The 16,556-nt window shown below is 33.6% G+C and overlaps 1 protein-coding gene across 3 annotated transcripts in view; it reads left to right on the forward strand.

The window, feature by feature from the left end:
- LOC148654901 (glucoside xylosyltransferase 1-like) overlaps positions 1 to 10,734 on the forward strand; it is a 32,959-nt gene extending 22,225 nt beyond the window's left edge. For 2 of the 3 annotated variants that reach the window (XM_088644812.1, XM_088644813.1), the window contains 2 exons: positions 437 to 609; positions 4,372 to 10,734. In XM_088644812.1, the coding sequence (XP_088500938.1) occupies positions 437 to 609; positions 4,372 to 4,533 (335 nt within the window). In that variant the 3' untranslated portion in view covers positions 4,534 to 10,734. The remainder of the gene's footprint in view (positions 1 to 436; positions 610 to 4,371) is intronic. The other variant, XR_015941156.1, reaches the window with a different exon arrangement.
- The last annotated feature ends 5,822 nt before the right edge of the window (positions 10,735 to 16,556 follow it).

Below are 16,556 nucleotides of genomic sequence, written 5' to 3' on the forward strand. Positions count from 1 at the left end.
TTTATGTAGATTACTAACCTTTTACGATCTTAAAGATGGGTTGGATCCTCCAGAGGTTGCAGTGTTAATTCTACTCTTACATACTAACAATACAATGTGATCACTCCAGTCTTGCACACTATGAGTATTGTGTGTTTCTGTATTCCTGAAAGCCATGTTAGAATTCAGTAACACAAGGGGTTTTAGCTTTAACTGGTACTGTATACTTCACCTCGTGTAGGTGTTGTAAACAAAAGAACATTTTCTATTTCCTCTTTAATAATTTGTATGTTGAATGTCCTAATATGTAATTGTACCGTTAATGATACCATAATTGATATGGCATGCAATAATGTAAAATAGCATTTGGGCTTTTCTCTCCAACTGTGTTCCAAAATATAATTTGTGTGTTTTGTACTGTACTTTTGAAGTCCTTTTGTTGCTATTTTTGTTTTAGAGAGTCTCTTTGTGTTCCCTTGCCAATGGAACTATCGCCCTGACCACTGCATTTATGGAAGCAACTGCATACCAGCTGAAGAAGAAGGAGTGTTCATTCTTCATGGAAATCGGGGTGTTTATCATGATGAAAAACAGCCTTCTTTCAGAGCTGTATATGAAGTCATTCAAAAAGTATGCACCATCTTTTGTTTTTGTTTACGTAGGTACAAAAAGAGGAGATTCAGTAGTAATACTAGTGTACAGGTTAAATGATTAAGATCAAATGATTTTCAGATATTTAAGTTGGTCCTGATATCAACTTAAAAGCAATTTCTGAAAGGTAATTTAATAAACAGGCAATAAATAAGACAGGTTTTATTCAAGCTTCAGTGATAAATGATTAAGATCCTTCATTTGTAAAGAAAACTATGGAAATATTTTCACTTGGTTCACTTAGGTTTTTAACCTTTTTGTGTAGCTCAGAAATTTGAGGGTTCAAGAACATCTACTTCAAGAAATGAATTTCTCCTATTTTGCAGGCATGAATTCTCATGTTTATATAGTAATTTTATAGTGATTTATACTGTAGTTTACAGTTAAATGACCTAAGTAAGCTTTTTTGTCCACAAACTACAAAGCATTACTTTCCAGATGTTTAGAACAAAATCCTTCTTCAACTGTTTAAAAGAACCAAAGATATATATAAGTTTGCTGTAGATGTAATGACACTAGTTATATAAGTAACATTTATCACATTTTCAGTGAACTTTGAGTCATCCTTGCCGTACTATTAAAGAAACTTTGGAGCGGGTTGTAGAAATGATAGATCGATCGATAGTTCTTTTAACTTAGCTGTCAAGGTGCCATCAGTTTAGAGAAAATCGCTAATCTGGGCTCTAGACATCCAGTGTTCCAGTCACCCATTATTGCTTTAATCTTTTAGCTTTGTAGCCCATCTCCCAGTGATCAACTGATAGGTGTGTTAGCAACGCTGTTATCCAAAGAGCAGTTTCCATCTTTGCCTCTGCCATGAATTTTGTTCTTTTCTGTTGATATCATCAGTGTGCATGTTTCATTAGCAACCATTCATCCATTAAAACTATTCCAAACCAATTAGTATCAATGTGGCAGTGTTCCTGGCCATTAGCTAAATTAGCCTGCTTCATTATCTCAGCTCCCAATAGAAAGTCATCTCCCTCTTATACTATGGGGCACACATCAACATACTTGACATTACTTAGCATTAAGGAGAACCTGCAGCAATTGGTATTAAATGAGGGAACGTTGACTGCATTCTATTTATATTTCCCAACCATAGAAATGTAGTCTGTTGTTTGGTTGAAATAAAAGGTGTTATATGTATTTATATATATGGTGTTCTCTAGATTCATATTGAAAACTTATGTTTTTCTTTCCAGTCGACCTATTTATGTTTGTGATCATTAGAAGAATGTGAAAGATCCCTACAATGGAATATTTTATCTTTGGGTTATTTCATGCATATATTTGATCATATTAGAATAAAAACATACTTGTGTATTATATTGTTCTTATAATTCATATTAATCTCATGATCACAACACATATTGGTTGACAGATCTATCCATTGTGGTCATCCACACTTTGGGCAATACCTTTGATGATAATGACTTAGTTGCCTTTTAGAATGTAAACTTATTAATTTCCCTGAAGTTTCATGCTTCTCTCACCCTATCGCATCCCAGTTCCACCCCCCATTTCAGTGTCTGATTTGTCTTGATAGCAGCTACTAGTGGTCTAGTCCATCACATGATTTTTATATGCCAGGATAGTCCTCTGTCTGTCACTGTATAAATCAGATAATCTGTGAAGATGTGAGGGTAAACATTTTTCGTCTTCAAAAAAATTGTTTACACCACTAATTCATTTTAAACATGCACACAAAATGTACACACCACAGTCAACGATGTCACATTAAAATAGCTCCTAATTCTTTATGACACAGATGTACTGATGCAAATGGCATCTGTCATCTTATGTCGTAGGAATGCCCTCTGGTAAAACACTTCTTATCACATGTAACTGCTGAGCTTTCTGACTTGAGGTACTGAGGTAACTTTGCCAGTGAATCTCGGACTCCTCCTCAGCAATGATTCCCAAGTCATTATTAGTCTTCATGTCTGACAGCTGTTGTTAACAGACCTAATTGCACCCAAAGACTCTTATCTTGCAGGTCAGGCTGGATATCAAAATACCACGAAGTAGTAGTACATGGTTACATTTTTTTGGTAATTTGTATAGTGTTGGTGCTAAAAATCTATTAGGACAGATGCCTTTTTAGTTTTTCTTGTTATAATTAATCTCTCTTCTCACATTTTATGTTTTGTGCTTGTGAGCTCCTTTCTTGTGTTGCTATTCTTTACTTGTGCATTTCTGAAAGCACTAAAAACATTTGATAAAATCATAAGATTACCATAGATTTGTCTATAATGACTACTTTATTTTTTTTTACACAGCAGTGTAGATTTTTTTTTGGAATTATGCATAATGATGTCACTTCATTTAGTGAATTTGTATTGGTAGCATGGGTTGGCTCTACCTCAGGTTTGGTATCTTTCTTTAATGGGATGACAGTCTGCAGGCAGGCGACGCCTTCTTGATGACTTCTTGGGGACTTTGGAGGTAGCAAAGATCTGTTTTGCAGAGATTGATTTTTGTAGCTTAGCTTTTGTAGCTAAACGTGCTTCCAAAAAGAAAAGCTTAAATAGCCTTTCATGTCCTAAATATTGACTTCCCCGGAGAAAAGTGTTCAGTTGCCTCTAATTCCTGATTGTCATTCGGAACTTCAGCAAACAAAATCTGCAATGGCTGTGATCCCTCCATAGACAATATCTCTGAGACTGCAGTTTCTTTGGTAATAAAGTGCTCTAGTGTTATATCACCATGCTCACCGAAGAGTTGTAAAAATTTAGAGTTGTAAAAATTTAGTGCTGACGGTACTTTTAAAATCCAGGATGAGATCTGGACAATGCACTATTATCCACATAAAATCAATAGTAGACAGTAAATGGTACTTTATTGCTGGTTGATGTGTGCATACCATAATAAACGAATGTACTTTTAGTGACCTAATGCTAGACCAAACTGAAAGTAAATGAGCTCCCATAAAAATGTAATTTCTCTTTATTTCCTATGAGCATTGTAAAAGTAGTTTCATTATTGGAAAGAAAAATTACTTTGATGCTTTATTCATGAATATGACTGGAAAGGGCCTGTCCATGACACTTTGATTTAATGATGTTGACTGCAGTATTTGGAGCTGATGTGGCTTAGCTGCTTTTTGAAGTAGCTCTTACTCTAAATGTAGATAGACTGAGTGCATTCATTAATTTCAAGTCACTATCCAAATAAGAAAAGAAATTGCCAAGCATTTTATATTTTAATCAAAAGACTGATTTTAATACTAGAACTTACAGGATTGTTTACAAATTTGCCGACAGCATTCATTTACATGATGTTTGAATTTGTGTTCTGAAATCTTTTCTAAATTGTCAGCTTTCTCAACATGACTTTACTGTAAGGTCCCTGTAGATGTGTGTACCAAGCAATTGATTTTTGGAGACAGGGTTTGTTCTGTAGTGGTGTTACTCTAATTAAAGAAACAAATTAATATATGTCTTGGGAACAGATCACTGCTGTTGCATGATAAAGGAAGAGCATGGTAAAGTTTAATTTTTAGCATGATTCAGCTTTTTTGCAACATATCCAAACATAAGTATTTTGAGCAGGTTAGTGAAAAATACAAATTAGAAATTTACATAAATGCCATTTCTTTGTTCATTAATTGTTATTTTCTACTTCCAACACATTAGAGTATATATTTTCTTTTTATTATATATTAATATAATAGGATTAATTAATCCTGTTTTAATGAATTTGGTCTTACTGATATTTCATTTCTGCATTTCTTTTCAGTACACACTTGGAGAAGATCCAGTTGATGCCCTACTGAGACCCCTTGAAGAACAATTGCTAAGAACAACTCATAGTTATTGTGGAAGAGTCAGACATTTATTCACAAAGAAATTGCAAGAGACTGTAAAGACTATCCAAGGTACTATCCCAAGAGGAAGGTGATGTTTTCAAGGTATCTCTACATGAGGATCTGCTCTTGGCTTCAGGAACATGAACCTATAATATGTGACTAATGCAGAGGTTTTGGGGTCTCTGAAATTGTCATATATTTTACGAGGAAACATAATTCCAATGTTTTGGAAGTTTAAGAAAAAGAAGCAGCTTTTTTGCTCCTTTCTTTACAATAGGCAGTGAGAAGTATTGCTAGTTTGTAAGGAGTTGGGGTCTACTCAGTTTGCGATTTCATAGATCTCAAGGAGGTCATGAAGTAAGAGTTTGACAATGAAAATAACTTTAGTAATAAAGTTACTAAGTAATAAGTGATCTGATATATCAGTTGAAACCATCTTTACAATGAATAGACTGAATTACAATCATCAGGTCTTTGTCTACCATTTATTTTGTCCACAAAGAGCTTTCAAGTGACTCACGTTAAATTGGAAGAACATAATTTTATTACGCTGCATGAAGCTTACATTAAGTTTTAAAGCAGGAACCTTACATGCAGATGTCGGTAAATGATTTGTTCATCTCTTCATGCGATTTTTGATTTCTTCAGAAATTGGTTCTTTTACCAGTTGATCGTCCAGAATCTACAAAAAATATTTTAGAACTTCTTTTCATTTTTAACAGCCAAAATAACAAGTATACCTTACTGTATGCATTTTTATTAACTCGTTGGCTGAGAAGACAATGATCTATCCATTTTTCTTAAACTGTTACTTTAACTATCATCTGTTAATTCCGCAATTGTCATAGGCTCTACAAAAGGCTCTCTAAAGGCATTTTACAGAGAAAAAACATATTGATATTTCTCTGCAAATTAAGTAGACCCTAACTAAGAAGCACTAATCTGTACAGCTGGCAAATTGAAACATTTGGCAGTTGTGTGTTATGATGCTTCATAATATGAAGAGGTTACTTGACAATCATTTTCTCTAAAGTGGAAAAAAACTATCGAAGACCTCTTGAAATACGTGGTATCACTTTTGGTGAATGAAAGTCTGTTTTTCTGTTATATGGGCATATACGTTTATTCAAATCTTTGAAAAGTATCAATAGGTATTTTGGTCACTGAACTTTTGAGTGCAGGTCCTGCAAAGGAAAAAGTAAAAAGAGAAAAGGGAAAGGCTACATTTCTTAAAATAAATGAAATAATGCATTTAAAGAATATTAAAATATCAGAATAATTCTTGTCAAAATGCAGTTTTCAGATGATTATTTTTAGTATTATTTTAGAGCTTAACTCATCCTATTCAAGTGGAAAATTTCACATCACAACAGCAAGTATATATAATATTGTGAATAGCTATTTTCCCATCTTTAAACACAAAACCATAAATATTCAATTATTAAATTAAAACCAGAAATTTAATCCTGACATAAATTCATAAATATACCAACATAAGAAGCAACACAATTACATATTTCTTAAATACCATTTATGACAGAAAAATATTCAGAAAACACAATTGTGTGCTAATTAATGCCACTGAAGCAAACACATCCATTTAGTAAATCTTTATGTATTGGCTGTATTGGCTTTAAAAACAAAACTGGTTTCATGTGTAGTTTTGTCTCATAATCAATGGAAAGCAGTTTACATATTGACCCTTGTTAAGAAATTCCTTGTCATTTCTAGCTAGACTTGAAGCTTGAATTTTTTATGAGGACAGAAAGCCCAAGGTTTTGTGTTCCACAAGTATAGATAAAATGCATTTTTCTCCATCTCACAGGCATTTTCTTGTCTAATGTACAGCATAATTTAGAATCACAAAATTGCAAAGCAATACTGAGAGTTTTATTTACGTCTTAATATTTAATATTTTTAATAAAATTTATAGAAAAATGTTACGTAGGTTGTTCTCAATGCAGTATATAAGTTGCACTAAATATGAATCTGTAAATGCAAGATGTTGCTTAATTGTTTAATTGTCTTCTGTAACATGTTTATTTTGAAACACTCGACAACTATTAGGGCTTTGGTTCCCAACCAGTACCATCATGCAAGAAAGGATTTGAAAAAATCAAATGTGAGATAAAATTGAAACAGGACTCTGCTGTGTGAGAAACAAGACTCTGCTGTTGCTTTTTGCTTTTCAACAGTGTAAACAAACACAAACTGTTTAAGATCAGTAGAAAGACAATTTCAAAAGTATATTTTACATGTTTATTATTACTTAAATTATTTTCATGTTGATGAAGTAGAGTAAATGTACCTCAGACTGAAACATTGTATTAGAAAGTGTTATGATGCTCTGAAATCATATCACTTAAGTCATATTTTGTTAGTAAATACAAGTTTTTTTTTTACAATTACTCATTTTTACTTGCACATGGAGTGAATGATTTTATAGATTCAGATTCAGTTGCATTTGCTCATTTAAAAATGTAAATCATTGATTTGAATAGCTGCAATTTTTATTCTCTTCTAGGGGATTTCACTGAAAAAAGAGTTACCAAAGTTTGACATTAACAAATGTTTCTTTGACTGTAAAATTGAACAAAGGGCACATACCGATAGCACCAGCATAAAAACTCGAAATGTGTGTCAGGACACTAAACACAAAGCTACTGTACCAAAATATGTTAACACCAGCATTTGTTCTGTGACCTTTTCTGTCTCCTTGTTTCTGACAGGCAAAATATCGTTATATTGTGCAAGATCATTGTGCAATGTCTTTCACCTTAATTAGTTTTAAATCTTAAGCTTTAATTGTATCCCTCTATGGTACACACTTCAAAGAACAACAAACAAAATGCATCCATGAATTTGTAATGAATTCGGTCCCAGAAACACAAATTTGATCACAATGTTCAAACATGCATTGTACCATAACTATTGGACAGCATTTGAATAAAAAAATAAAAAATTATAAAAAATATAATTCATATTCAATTGTTCTGATTTACAAATGAACTTCTTAGTATCATTTCAAGAAAACATTTTAGCAATACATTTTACAAACAGTACATTTTTTTATAAAAGATTTTTAACAATTTTTACATTTCCTGTTAACAAAGCAAATATAAAATGATTTACATTAAAAACATTCAATTATTCAATTCATTCTAAAACGACAAATTCCTGAATTTTAACATTTTAAACAGCTTTTCCATTTTTTTCATTGCTTATAATAAACCCAGCAATTTGACCATAGGTTTTTAGACCCACCAAAAATATTTTATCATTACATCAGTCACTTCTTAATAACATTTAAAAATAGTGGATAATGCAAACTAATATAAACAATTGGAAAGTAGTCAAATGATGAAAACACACTTCTGTCAGGGCTTTGCTTTTACCCTGCATTAGAAGCTAGCATAGGTGTTCATCCAACCTAAGGTCTGTTTAGTTAAGTCCATAAAACAATTCCGTGTGGCAAATTTCTGACCCTTAACTTTTGTGTGTTCTTGGCACCCTCCATCTTTGCATTGCTGTGCCTTATCCATGTACGCTTATCCTGTCTGAAGTCCAGGTTAGGCAGCATCTAAAACGTTCTCTTCTTCACCATTGTCAGACTCTCCTCAGGTCAACTTGGACTTCCTTTCTTTTAGCCTTTGGCTGCCCAGCAAGCGGTTTGTGCTACAGTAGGTCACACTGGACGTCAGAGAAGGAAAGCTGATGTTTCTTTTTGCCATCTTGTTTCTTGTTGTTCAGTTTTGTGTCTGATGGCATTTTATTGCTTGGAACACAGTTCAACCTCACCATTCCAAATACTTGTATTTGCCAATTCAGTTTGCAGCTCCAGACAACAAATCCAGTTGTCAAAGAAAAGCTGGTAATTGCAATGAGAGGGTATAGTTTGGGCAGCCGGATGACTACATTTGCACTTGCACCAACTGAAGGCAAATCGGCTGGATGGTCGGCTTGCTTTGCGTAAATCTCCATGTGATAGATGATGCCACTAACACCAGCAAGGCAGAACATTTTGTAACCCTTCTTTTTTGGTTTTGTGGGGGGTAATACTGTTTCAGATTACTTCTTGCTTTAAATGGAATCACTTGCTTGTCCACAGACAGACACATTTCCATGTTATCTTGTTCAACCTTCCTCTGATTAAGGTCAAATTATTTCCTTATTTTGATTAAGTCAGTGTTATCATGTGGTATTTTGGAGAGTTCCATGAAATGGAGATTGTTTTTTAAAAAATCCCAGCAGTATAGTGACATAAAATCTTCAACCTGTGGAATATTGAATTTGGATGCCCAGAGTTTCCTTGTGCTTGACATGGTAATCAGGACATATTAAACACAATCCTAAGAACTGCTCTAATTTTTTAATATCCGACTGAACCAGAACGATGATCTCATTATGGCATGCATAGAGATTTGACTGCTGCAGTCTGTAATCATGCATGGTGTTGTCAACTACAGTTCTGAAGTACTTTATTAGACTGCTAACAAAGGTTTTCTGGTGTTGCTTGTATTTGGTTATTATTTGTCTTGCACAGAAGTGAACACTTTGTAATTATTGTTCTTTTTCATCTAGTGAACAAAGATAGCCAACAAATAAATGGACAGTAGTATGTTGATTGCTGCTGATTTGCCGTATAATGCGTTTTGTTCCAATCTAAGCAGATGCTTGTTTTCGAAATATTTCAGATTTCATTTCATTATTATACATAAATCTATCCACTGCTGGTTCAAATATTAGAATGTATGCAGCCTAACATCACAGGATGTTGCAGAATTAATTTCTTAGCTATTCCTCTGATTATCTACTGTTGTAACGTATGTAGCAGTAAATAATGAACCAACCATAGCTAACCACAACTAGTCACTTCTACCTCACCTGTCAATTCTGTCCACTCAGTCATTTCCTCATCGCTTTCCTGTGGGGAATTAAAGCTAGCTGCTTTGCTTTTCTCATAGAATTACACGGCTATTTAGTCTTCCATCTATGGATTTTTGTCATCCTACAAAGAGGAGATTCACAGTAAATTTCATATTGGGCTATAAAGTGACCCTAACAATCCACAAATCAAACATGCACGTGTTTAAACATGCATATATATTTTTAGTCATATTTACTCAAATTCCATAATTACTGATAAATAAATTGCTGTCAGGAAAGCTGTCAGAGAAATGTACACTGTACAGTAATGACTTTCTACCTCTCAATAACTATAAATGTATTTATTTTTATGTTTAAGCATACATCAAATCATGCAGGAATATCTCTAATGTAAATATCACAATCACAAAAACACATTTTTATTCTTGTTTGGATTCCTAACTCTTCATGATTTTTTGCTGGTTTCTGCAGAAGGGGTATTTTCTATAATTACTGGCACGTAGTTCCTAATACTTAGGAAAGCACTTAACAAGTGAGGTATAATACTGTAAATGTAATTTTATTTTTTTATATTTTAATAAAGAATGAAGCAATAAATGAAAAGTGCATTGTGCAAACAGTGCACTAATACATAACAGTGACTATTTCCATATAATATTTTTGAACATAGTTGATTTGGTAACAGGCTGTTTCCTGCCTCTTCTGAAATGACAGTCAGGAACATTGCATAGAGCACCTTTAGGAATGAAAATATGTGAATGAAGCAGTTTAATATTAAGTAACCATATTGCCATTACTCCTTTAAGACAAGCAATTAAAAGCCCTTTTTTAATCTTTCACTTCTTTGATAAGTGGCAGTTTCACAGAGACGTTTTCTTTAGGTATAATTTTCATGTTGTCTGTATAGGTACTGTAATATAGTATTCACTGATTTAAATCAGTTGTGTCTTGTAGTGCAGATTTAGTAAACAAGCGTACTAATAATACATTGGTAACTCCTTTGGTGAAATGACCCTGCAGCGGGTTTGTAAAGAAATATGATGTGGAAAAATAACTTTTATATTTTTTCTTATTTAATTTGATATTTTTCCAATAATATTTCTTGCTGAAACATTGAAAAAAATTGCATTACAGATTATACCTTTATGTTTACCGGTGGTTATAATGATGGAGAAAATAACTGCATTGCATTTTTGAAGTTTGACAATGAAATAAACTGGAAAACGTTACATTATACGAAAGTTTACATTGTGAAATCATGTGAGTTTGTTGAACAAATATGTGAGCTTAACATCTTGTATACTTTAGAATTATAGTATATTTTTGAAGTTGACAACTCTTTAAATATTGAAATTGTCATATGTAAACTTATTTTTTTAATAAATTGTTAAAATTTAAGACTAAAATGTGATTTGTTTAAATTTTTCCTCTTGGTAAAATTCTGACATGATAAAGGATTAGAATAGTCATTAGTAAAACTTGTATGTAAGTTGTGTTTGATAAGAATAACAGTGCTCTTCAAGGACAGGGAATAAGGTATTTTGAGAACTCAAATACACAATCCTGTCTGTGTGGGTAGTGTAGTTCCTCCACCAATCCAGATTTGAAACAAAACATTCAAAAATCAAGCTTCCAGGGCAAGCATAGGATAGATTTATTAAAAGTATAGGGCCAGATAGGACCGCCAGCAAACTCCGGATGTCTCGCTGGAACACAAGACGGGGGACACAAAGAAAAACAAAACAACTTCACAAAACAAGGATAAAAACATAAACCTAACAGAAGACTATCTACCAACGAAAAAAAAAACAAGGAAAATAACATTTGTGGATTACCACCACTTTTCCTCCTTTACTGCACACAAAATTACTAACCAGACTCTCAAAAACCTCTCCATGCCCTGCTTCCCAGCAAACTTTTACAGGACGTGGAATGTTCCAAAACAAAAAGTAACCATAAAAATAATGCAATACATGAAACAATCCACATCCATATTACAGGCAGCTTAAATTATACATATGCACTAACAATACAGGAACACAATACAATTCATTATAGATATTTATAAGATTAAAAGTGATTCATTCACTTGTAATTAGAAATGGTGCATTCCTATGAATGGGCTACTATAAGTGTGGGCCTTCATATACAAGATCCTTGTAGGTAAGTAATAAAGTATTTACTCCTGTAAATACATCAGTGACAGACTGCCATGTCACAAACTCATATAATCGAGAAGTCAAGCATCATGTTTGGCAAGACTATTTTTGTCCAACTTGCCAGTCAAAGAAATCCTCCAGAATTCAATTTGCACCTTATCCAACCTTAAAAAGCCCACACATAATGCATGTACAGTATATATGGTGATAATGTTCTTTACCTCTCACCAATCACAGTACTCCTCTCTGATGTAATAGAATGGTAAATATTGATTACTGTTGAACAAGTGCACAGATAAATTCAAGGGAATTCAAATGTGTTTTAACTGCCCTTCAGCTCTTTCAGTCCTTTATATTGTTTCAAATTTTGCAGTCAGGGGAATGCTTTGCTTTACTAACACTTGAAGTAATACTTTTTGTCAACATTATAATAGCAACACATTTTGTTAATATAATGATACAAATAAAAAGAATGTTCAGTGAGATCACAAGAGACTTTGTTGTAACAAAAAGAGCGATGAAAACTAGGTATTTACATTTCATTGCAGCAAAAGCTTTTAAAGCATTGAGCAGTTGTGTAACAATGGGTGAGTGTATACAATTGCTTATTTATTTTTTTCCAGTTGTTGAATGAGATATCCCACCAATGTTCTTTTTAACAGAACAGAGATTTATGTTTTGTGCAATAATCACAGCTATTCTATTTTGAATAATAATTGTGGTTCATAATGCTAAAAGATTTCTTGGACCTAGAGGATAATTAGTAAGTTTGGCTAAACTGGCATCTATGAAGACACAATGACTGCTCATTGCATATTAAAGAGAAATATATTGTTGTAAAAGAAACAACAATAATGTAAAACACTCCAAAACTATTGTTGTTCAGTGTTTTGATATTCTATATCACAACTTTGTCTTATGTATGGCTTGCTTAATGGAATTTTTAATCAAATCTTGCCCACCATAGGAAAAGGGTGTGCCATCTCTGTTTTTGAACTCCAATGATTTATTTATCCTTTTTTAAAAATGAAAATAATTAGTGTATTTTGTGTGCATTTGATAAACACAACTCAATTTAATTTCTTAGGGCCCATCCTGTTAGGGGAAAACATTGTGACACATCAGCTAATACTGAGAAGGTGCCTCACTAGTTGTGTCTGTCATACTGTAGGAGATAAGCAATAGATCGACTGATGCGATTACAAAAATGTAATCAATATTCTTATCTTTAAGCTGTCTTGTTTTAATTCCCCTTGGTCCATATTTAAATTAATCTAAATATCAATTATCATTTAATTACACACTGCTGCTACAAGCGTCAGATCCAAAACCTAATTTCTGGATAATCCTCTATTAAACTTTTTCAGCTGTTTTTTAACTACTGATTCAAAGCAATCTGTCCTACTCTATTCTGAAGCACCATGGCAGAGTGCTATGCTTATTGAGCTCAGCCTTGAAGTTTTAATGGATTTATTAAGGTTAACTCACTTTTCATTATAACATTTATACCTAAACTTATGTTTCCTTACAGCTGTACGTTTCATAAAAGTTCAAGGGTCACTACCAATTAATGTGATGTTTTGTCTGCAAGCTGAATGTCCCGCCATCTGTTGTCATTTCTAGTATTTCTAGCAACTTAGGCCATTGTTTCTTCAACTGCATTTTTCTGTTTTTTATGTAATTTACTCCTTCATGTCTCCTTTATGTGCTTTGGTTTAGTTTTCCTTTGATTCCTTATTGTAAACCTGCAGGTAATAGTTTTTATTGTAGAATTTACAGTACACTGCAAATCAAGTTTTTTGTAGTGGAAGACTGTTGTGTTTCTGAAAACTACAGGTACTCTCCTGTAGACTGTAGAATGCAAAATCACATTTTTAGTTCCTGAAAGATAATATTTTATTATGAAAAATATTTTATATTAAACACTGTGTGGAAGAATTATTTTATTAATTTATGGTGTTATCTCAATGCCCCTGTAGTGATCAGGTGTTAATAAAAATATTTTTCAATACTACCAGAAAGAAACAGCCACAAGCCTTATAAGATTAAATACACTTTTTGTAGTAGGTCTGCTACAATACCAACCCAAACTCCAACATTGTTAGGATAAGATTTAGGTAAAGAAAAAGAGTTACTGAACACACAACGATGCTTTATTATGAAGTTAGTGATCAATACAAGCAGCTATTGTGCTGCATTTTGGTTTAAAATGGATCTCGAGCAGAAAAAGGCACTCCTTCAGAGGAGAAAATTAAAGAAAAATGGGGTTATCAATTTCAGTTACTGTCTGGGGTTTCTTTAGGAAATTCCATTATTCTGAGCTAGAGTGTAATTCATGTTTTTTAAACTCCTACTAATCTTAAAGCTTATGAGAACAAAAGGCAGTGCCACACAATGTGCTACGATTTGTAAGCAAAATGCAGAACACAGGTGCCGTAGGTCCCTTTTTTGAGGTGATTATATCTGTGAAAGTGAGAGTTAACTGACATGCTGTGATTCCTTCTAAGAAATAAACTAAAAACATGGCACAGAAGTCAATACAGAAAATTAAATAAATGGCATAAACATGATTTTCTCAGCAGAGAGCATAGAATGGTAAGCTTTGTAATAAACTGTACTGCTAGAAACAAAAAACAACTGTTTGAAGAAATTATGTAGAGCTTCAAAGAAGCCAAATGAAATGGAATTGGTGGAGAATTAATAACAACAGTAAAATTGATTCTATGTGAAACAGAAGAAATCTATTCCAAAAGCAAATAGATGAAGGGCTAGAAAGCAGTGACCTAAATGGTTAAATAATTCAACACACAACATAAGGAGGAGACAGCACTTCATTAAATTATATAAAAATGTAATTAACTGCAGATAAATAAAAACAGATATTAGAAAGGACTAGAGAGAGACAGGAATATAACAACAGATGATCAACTTCATAAAAGGTTTACAGCATGTGTATTCCTCTACTAAAACAGTTAACAAACCTCTATCATGACTTCCAGCACCTACAATATATCACCCTGCAGCTCACTATCGGCAACACACTGAAACTAAGCGGGTGTGAGCCTGGCCAGTATCTGGATGGAGGCTGCCTGGGAAAGCTAATGTTGCTGCTGGAAGAGGTGTTAGTGAAACCAGTAGAGAGAGCTCACTCTGTGGTCTTTGAGGGTCCTAATGACCCAGTATAGTGATGGAGACACTCTACTATAAAAAGGCGCCGTCCTTCGGATAAGACAAAGTGGAGGTCCTGACTCTCCATGGTCATTAAAAATCCCAGGGCATTTCCTGAAAGGGTTGTTAACTCCGGTATTGGACAAATTTCCCCCTGGCCTTTACCAATCATGGCCTCCTAATAATCCCCATCTTTGAATTGGTGTCATTACTCTCTTCTCCTTGCCACTGATAGCTAATGTGTGGTGAGTGTACTGGAGCACCATCCAGGTGATCATCTAGAAAAGTGCTACAGTATGCAATGTAAGTGTAAGGAATTATTATTATTTATTTTCTCTATAAATAACACACAAAACCTAAACAGAAAAGGTCAATGCATTTAACTATAATATAGTAATAATAAAGCATGACATTTTTTAAATGTGTTGTTTGAGTTGGGACTGGAACACCCCTCCCCCATTTTACTTTATTTCCACACATTCAATTGTGTACATCTCTAGAATGCATTTATCATGTTATTCCAGGAATACCAACAGAAAAAGAACAGTAACAATTTAAGTAAAATAGGTCCACAATAAAAATAAAAAACTTATAGACGATAAAAGGGAAATAGCTTAAGAACTAAAGGTAAATTCACTGAGGTGTTTCCCAATGAAGAAATCAAAGACATGCCTCAGGCTGCATACGGAGTAAGTTCTGCATTAAATAGTAAATGTCTGTAAATGTTCTCTAATTGTTTCTGCTTTGGCAACAGTATAATTCATTGCTCATGCCAATAAAGCCTTTTGAATTTAAATCAGAATTAGCTTAAAAACTCAGGATTAACAAATCCCTAGGGCCACATGTGATACTACCAAGTACTTAAGGAAATGACCTTACATTAACACAACTCATCCAACAGTTGTTGCAGTCACTATCCAAAAAGGGTATTAACCACAGATTGGAAAATCTAGAACCCATTTGTAAAAAGGCCAATAAGTCTGATTTCTATTAAATGTAAATTTATGGAAACAATAATTAGAAATTTACTAGAGGATAATATATATAGGAACATAATCCTAGGGGCTAGTGTGCATGGATTTAGAAAAGGCTTTTGGTAAAGTACATAAAAAAATATTGAAACTTAAATTGCAGATAGCAGTCGGGAAATTTCAAGGGAATGTTTTTTTTGGGATTGAGAACATGTTAAGAAACAACTGAACAAATGTTCATTTTTATAGTACCACAGGGATCTATACTAGGACTTCTCATCTTCCCTCCAAATTTCTGGAACCACAAAGAAAAAATATAATTTTACTATCAAGCAATGTGTATTTGTGATCATTAGATTAATGTAATCTCAATATTATATAAGATAAGATCACTTTATTGGCCATATAGATTTCTTGTATTAGTAATTTGTCTTTTTTTCGCATACCCCAACTTGCTCTCCATGAGACACTAGAGAAATTTGTGGTCAGAGCACAGGGTCAGACATTTTATACAGCACCCCTGGAGCAGTTGAGGTTAAGGGCCTTGCTCAGGGGCCCAACAGAGTAGGATTCCTCTGCCGGCCACGGGATATGAACCAGCAACCTTCCAACCACAGGCACAGAACCTTAGCCACAGAGCCACCGCACCGCCCATCATTGTAAAAGGGGGCGATATGAGTAGTTGTAAAATATTAGAAGTTTAAATCAGTATAAAAATCATGTCCTGACACCTTCTTGCTTTGCAAATGAATTATAAGAAATACCAACAATGATATCTCCTTTAGTCAGGGAGAACTGAATATAATACACTTGTATTCTTTGTTTCTCTGGCACAGCTTGGTAAAACAGTAATAACCAGAACAGTTCATTACTATTAATTACAGATATTTACAACACTGTGAGCATCAGAGTACTGCCCTCAACGCATAG

The sequence above is a fragment of the Lepisosteus platostomus genome, chromosome 9 (assembly GCF_059453375.1).
Source record: "Lepisosteus platostomus isolate fLepPlt1 chromosome 9, fLepPlt1.hap1, whole genome shotgun sequence".
NCBI classification, from domain to species: domain Eukaryota; kingdom Metazoa; phylum Chordata; class Actinopteri; order Semionotiformes; family Lepisosteidae; genus Lepisosteus; species Lepisosteus platostomus.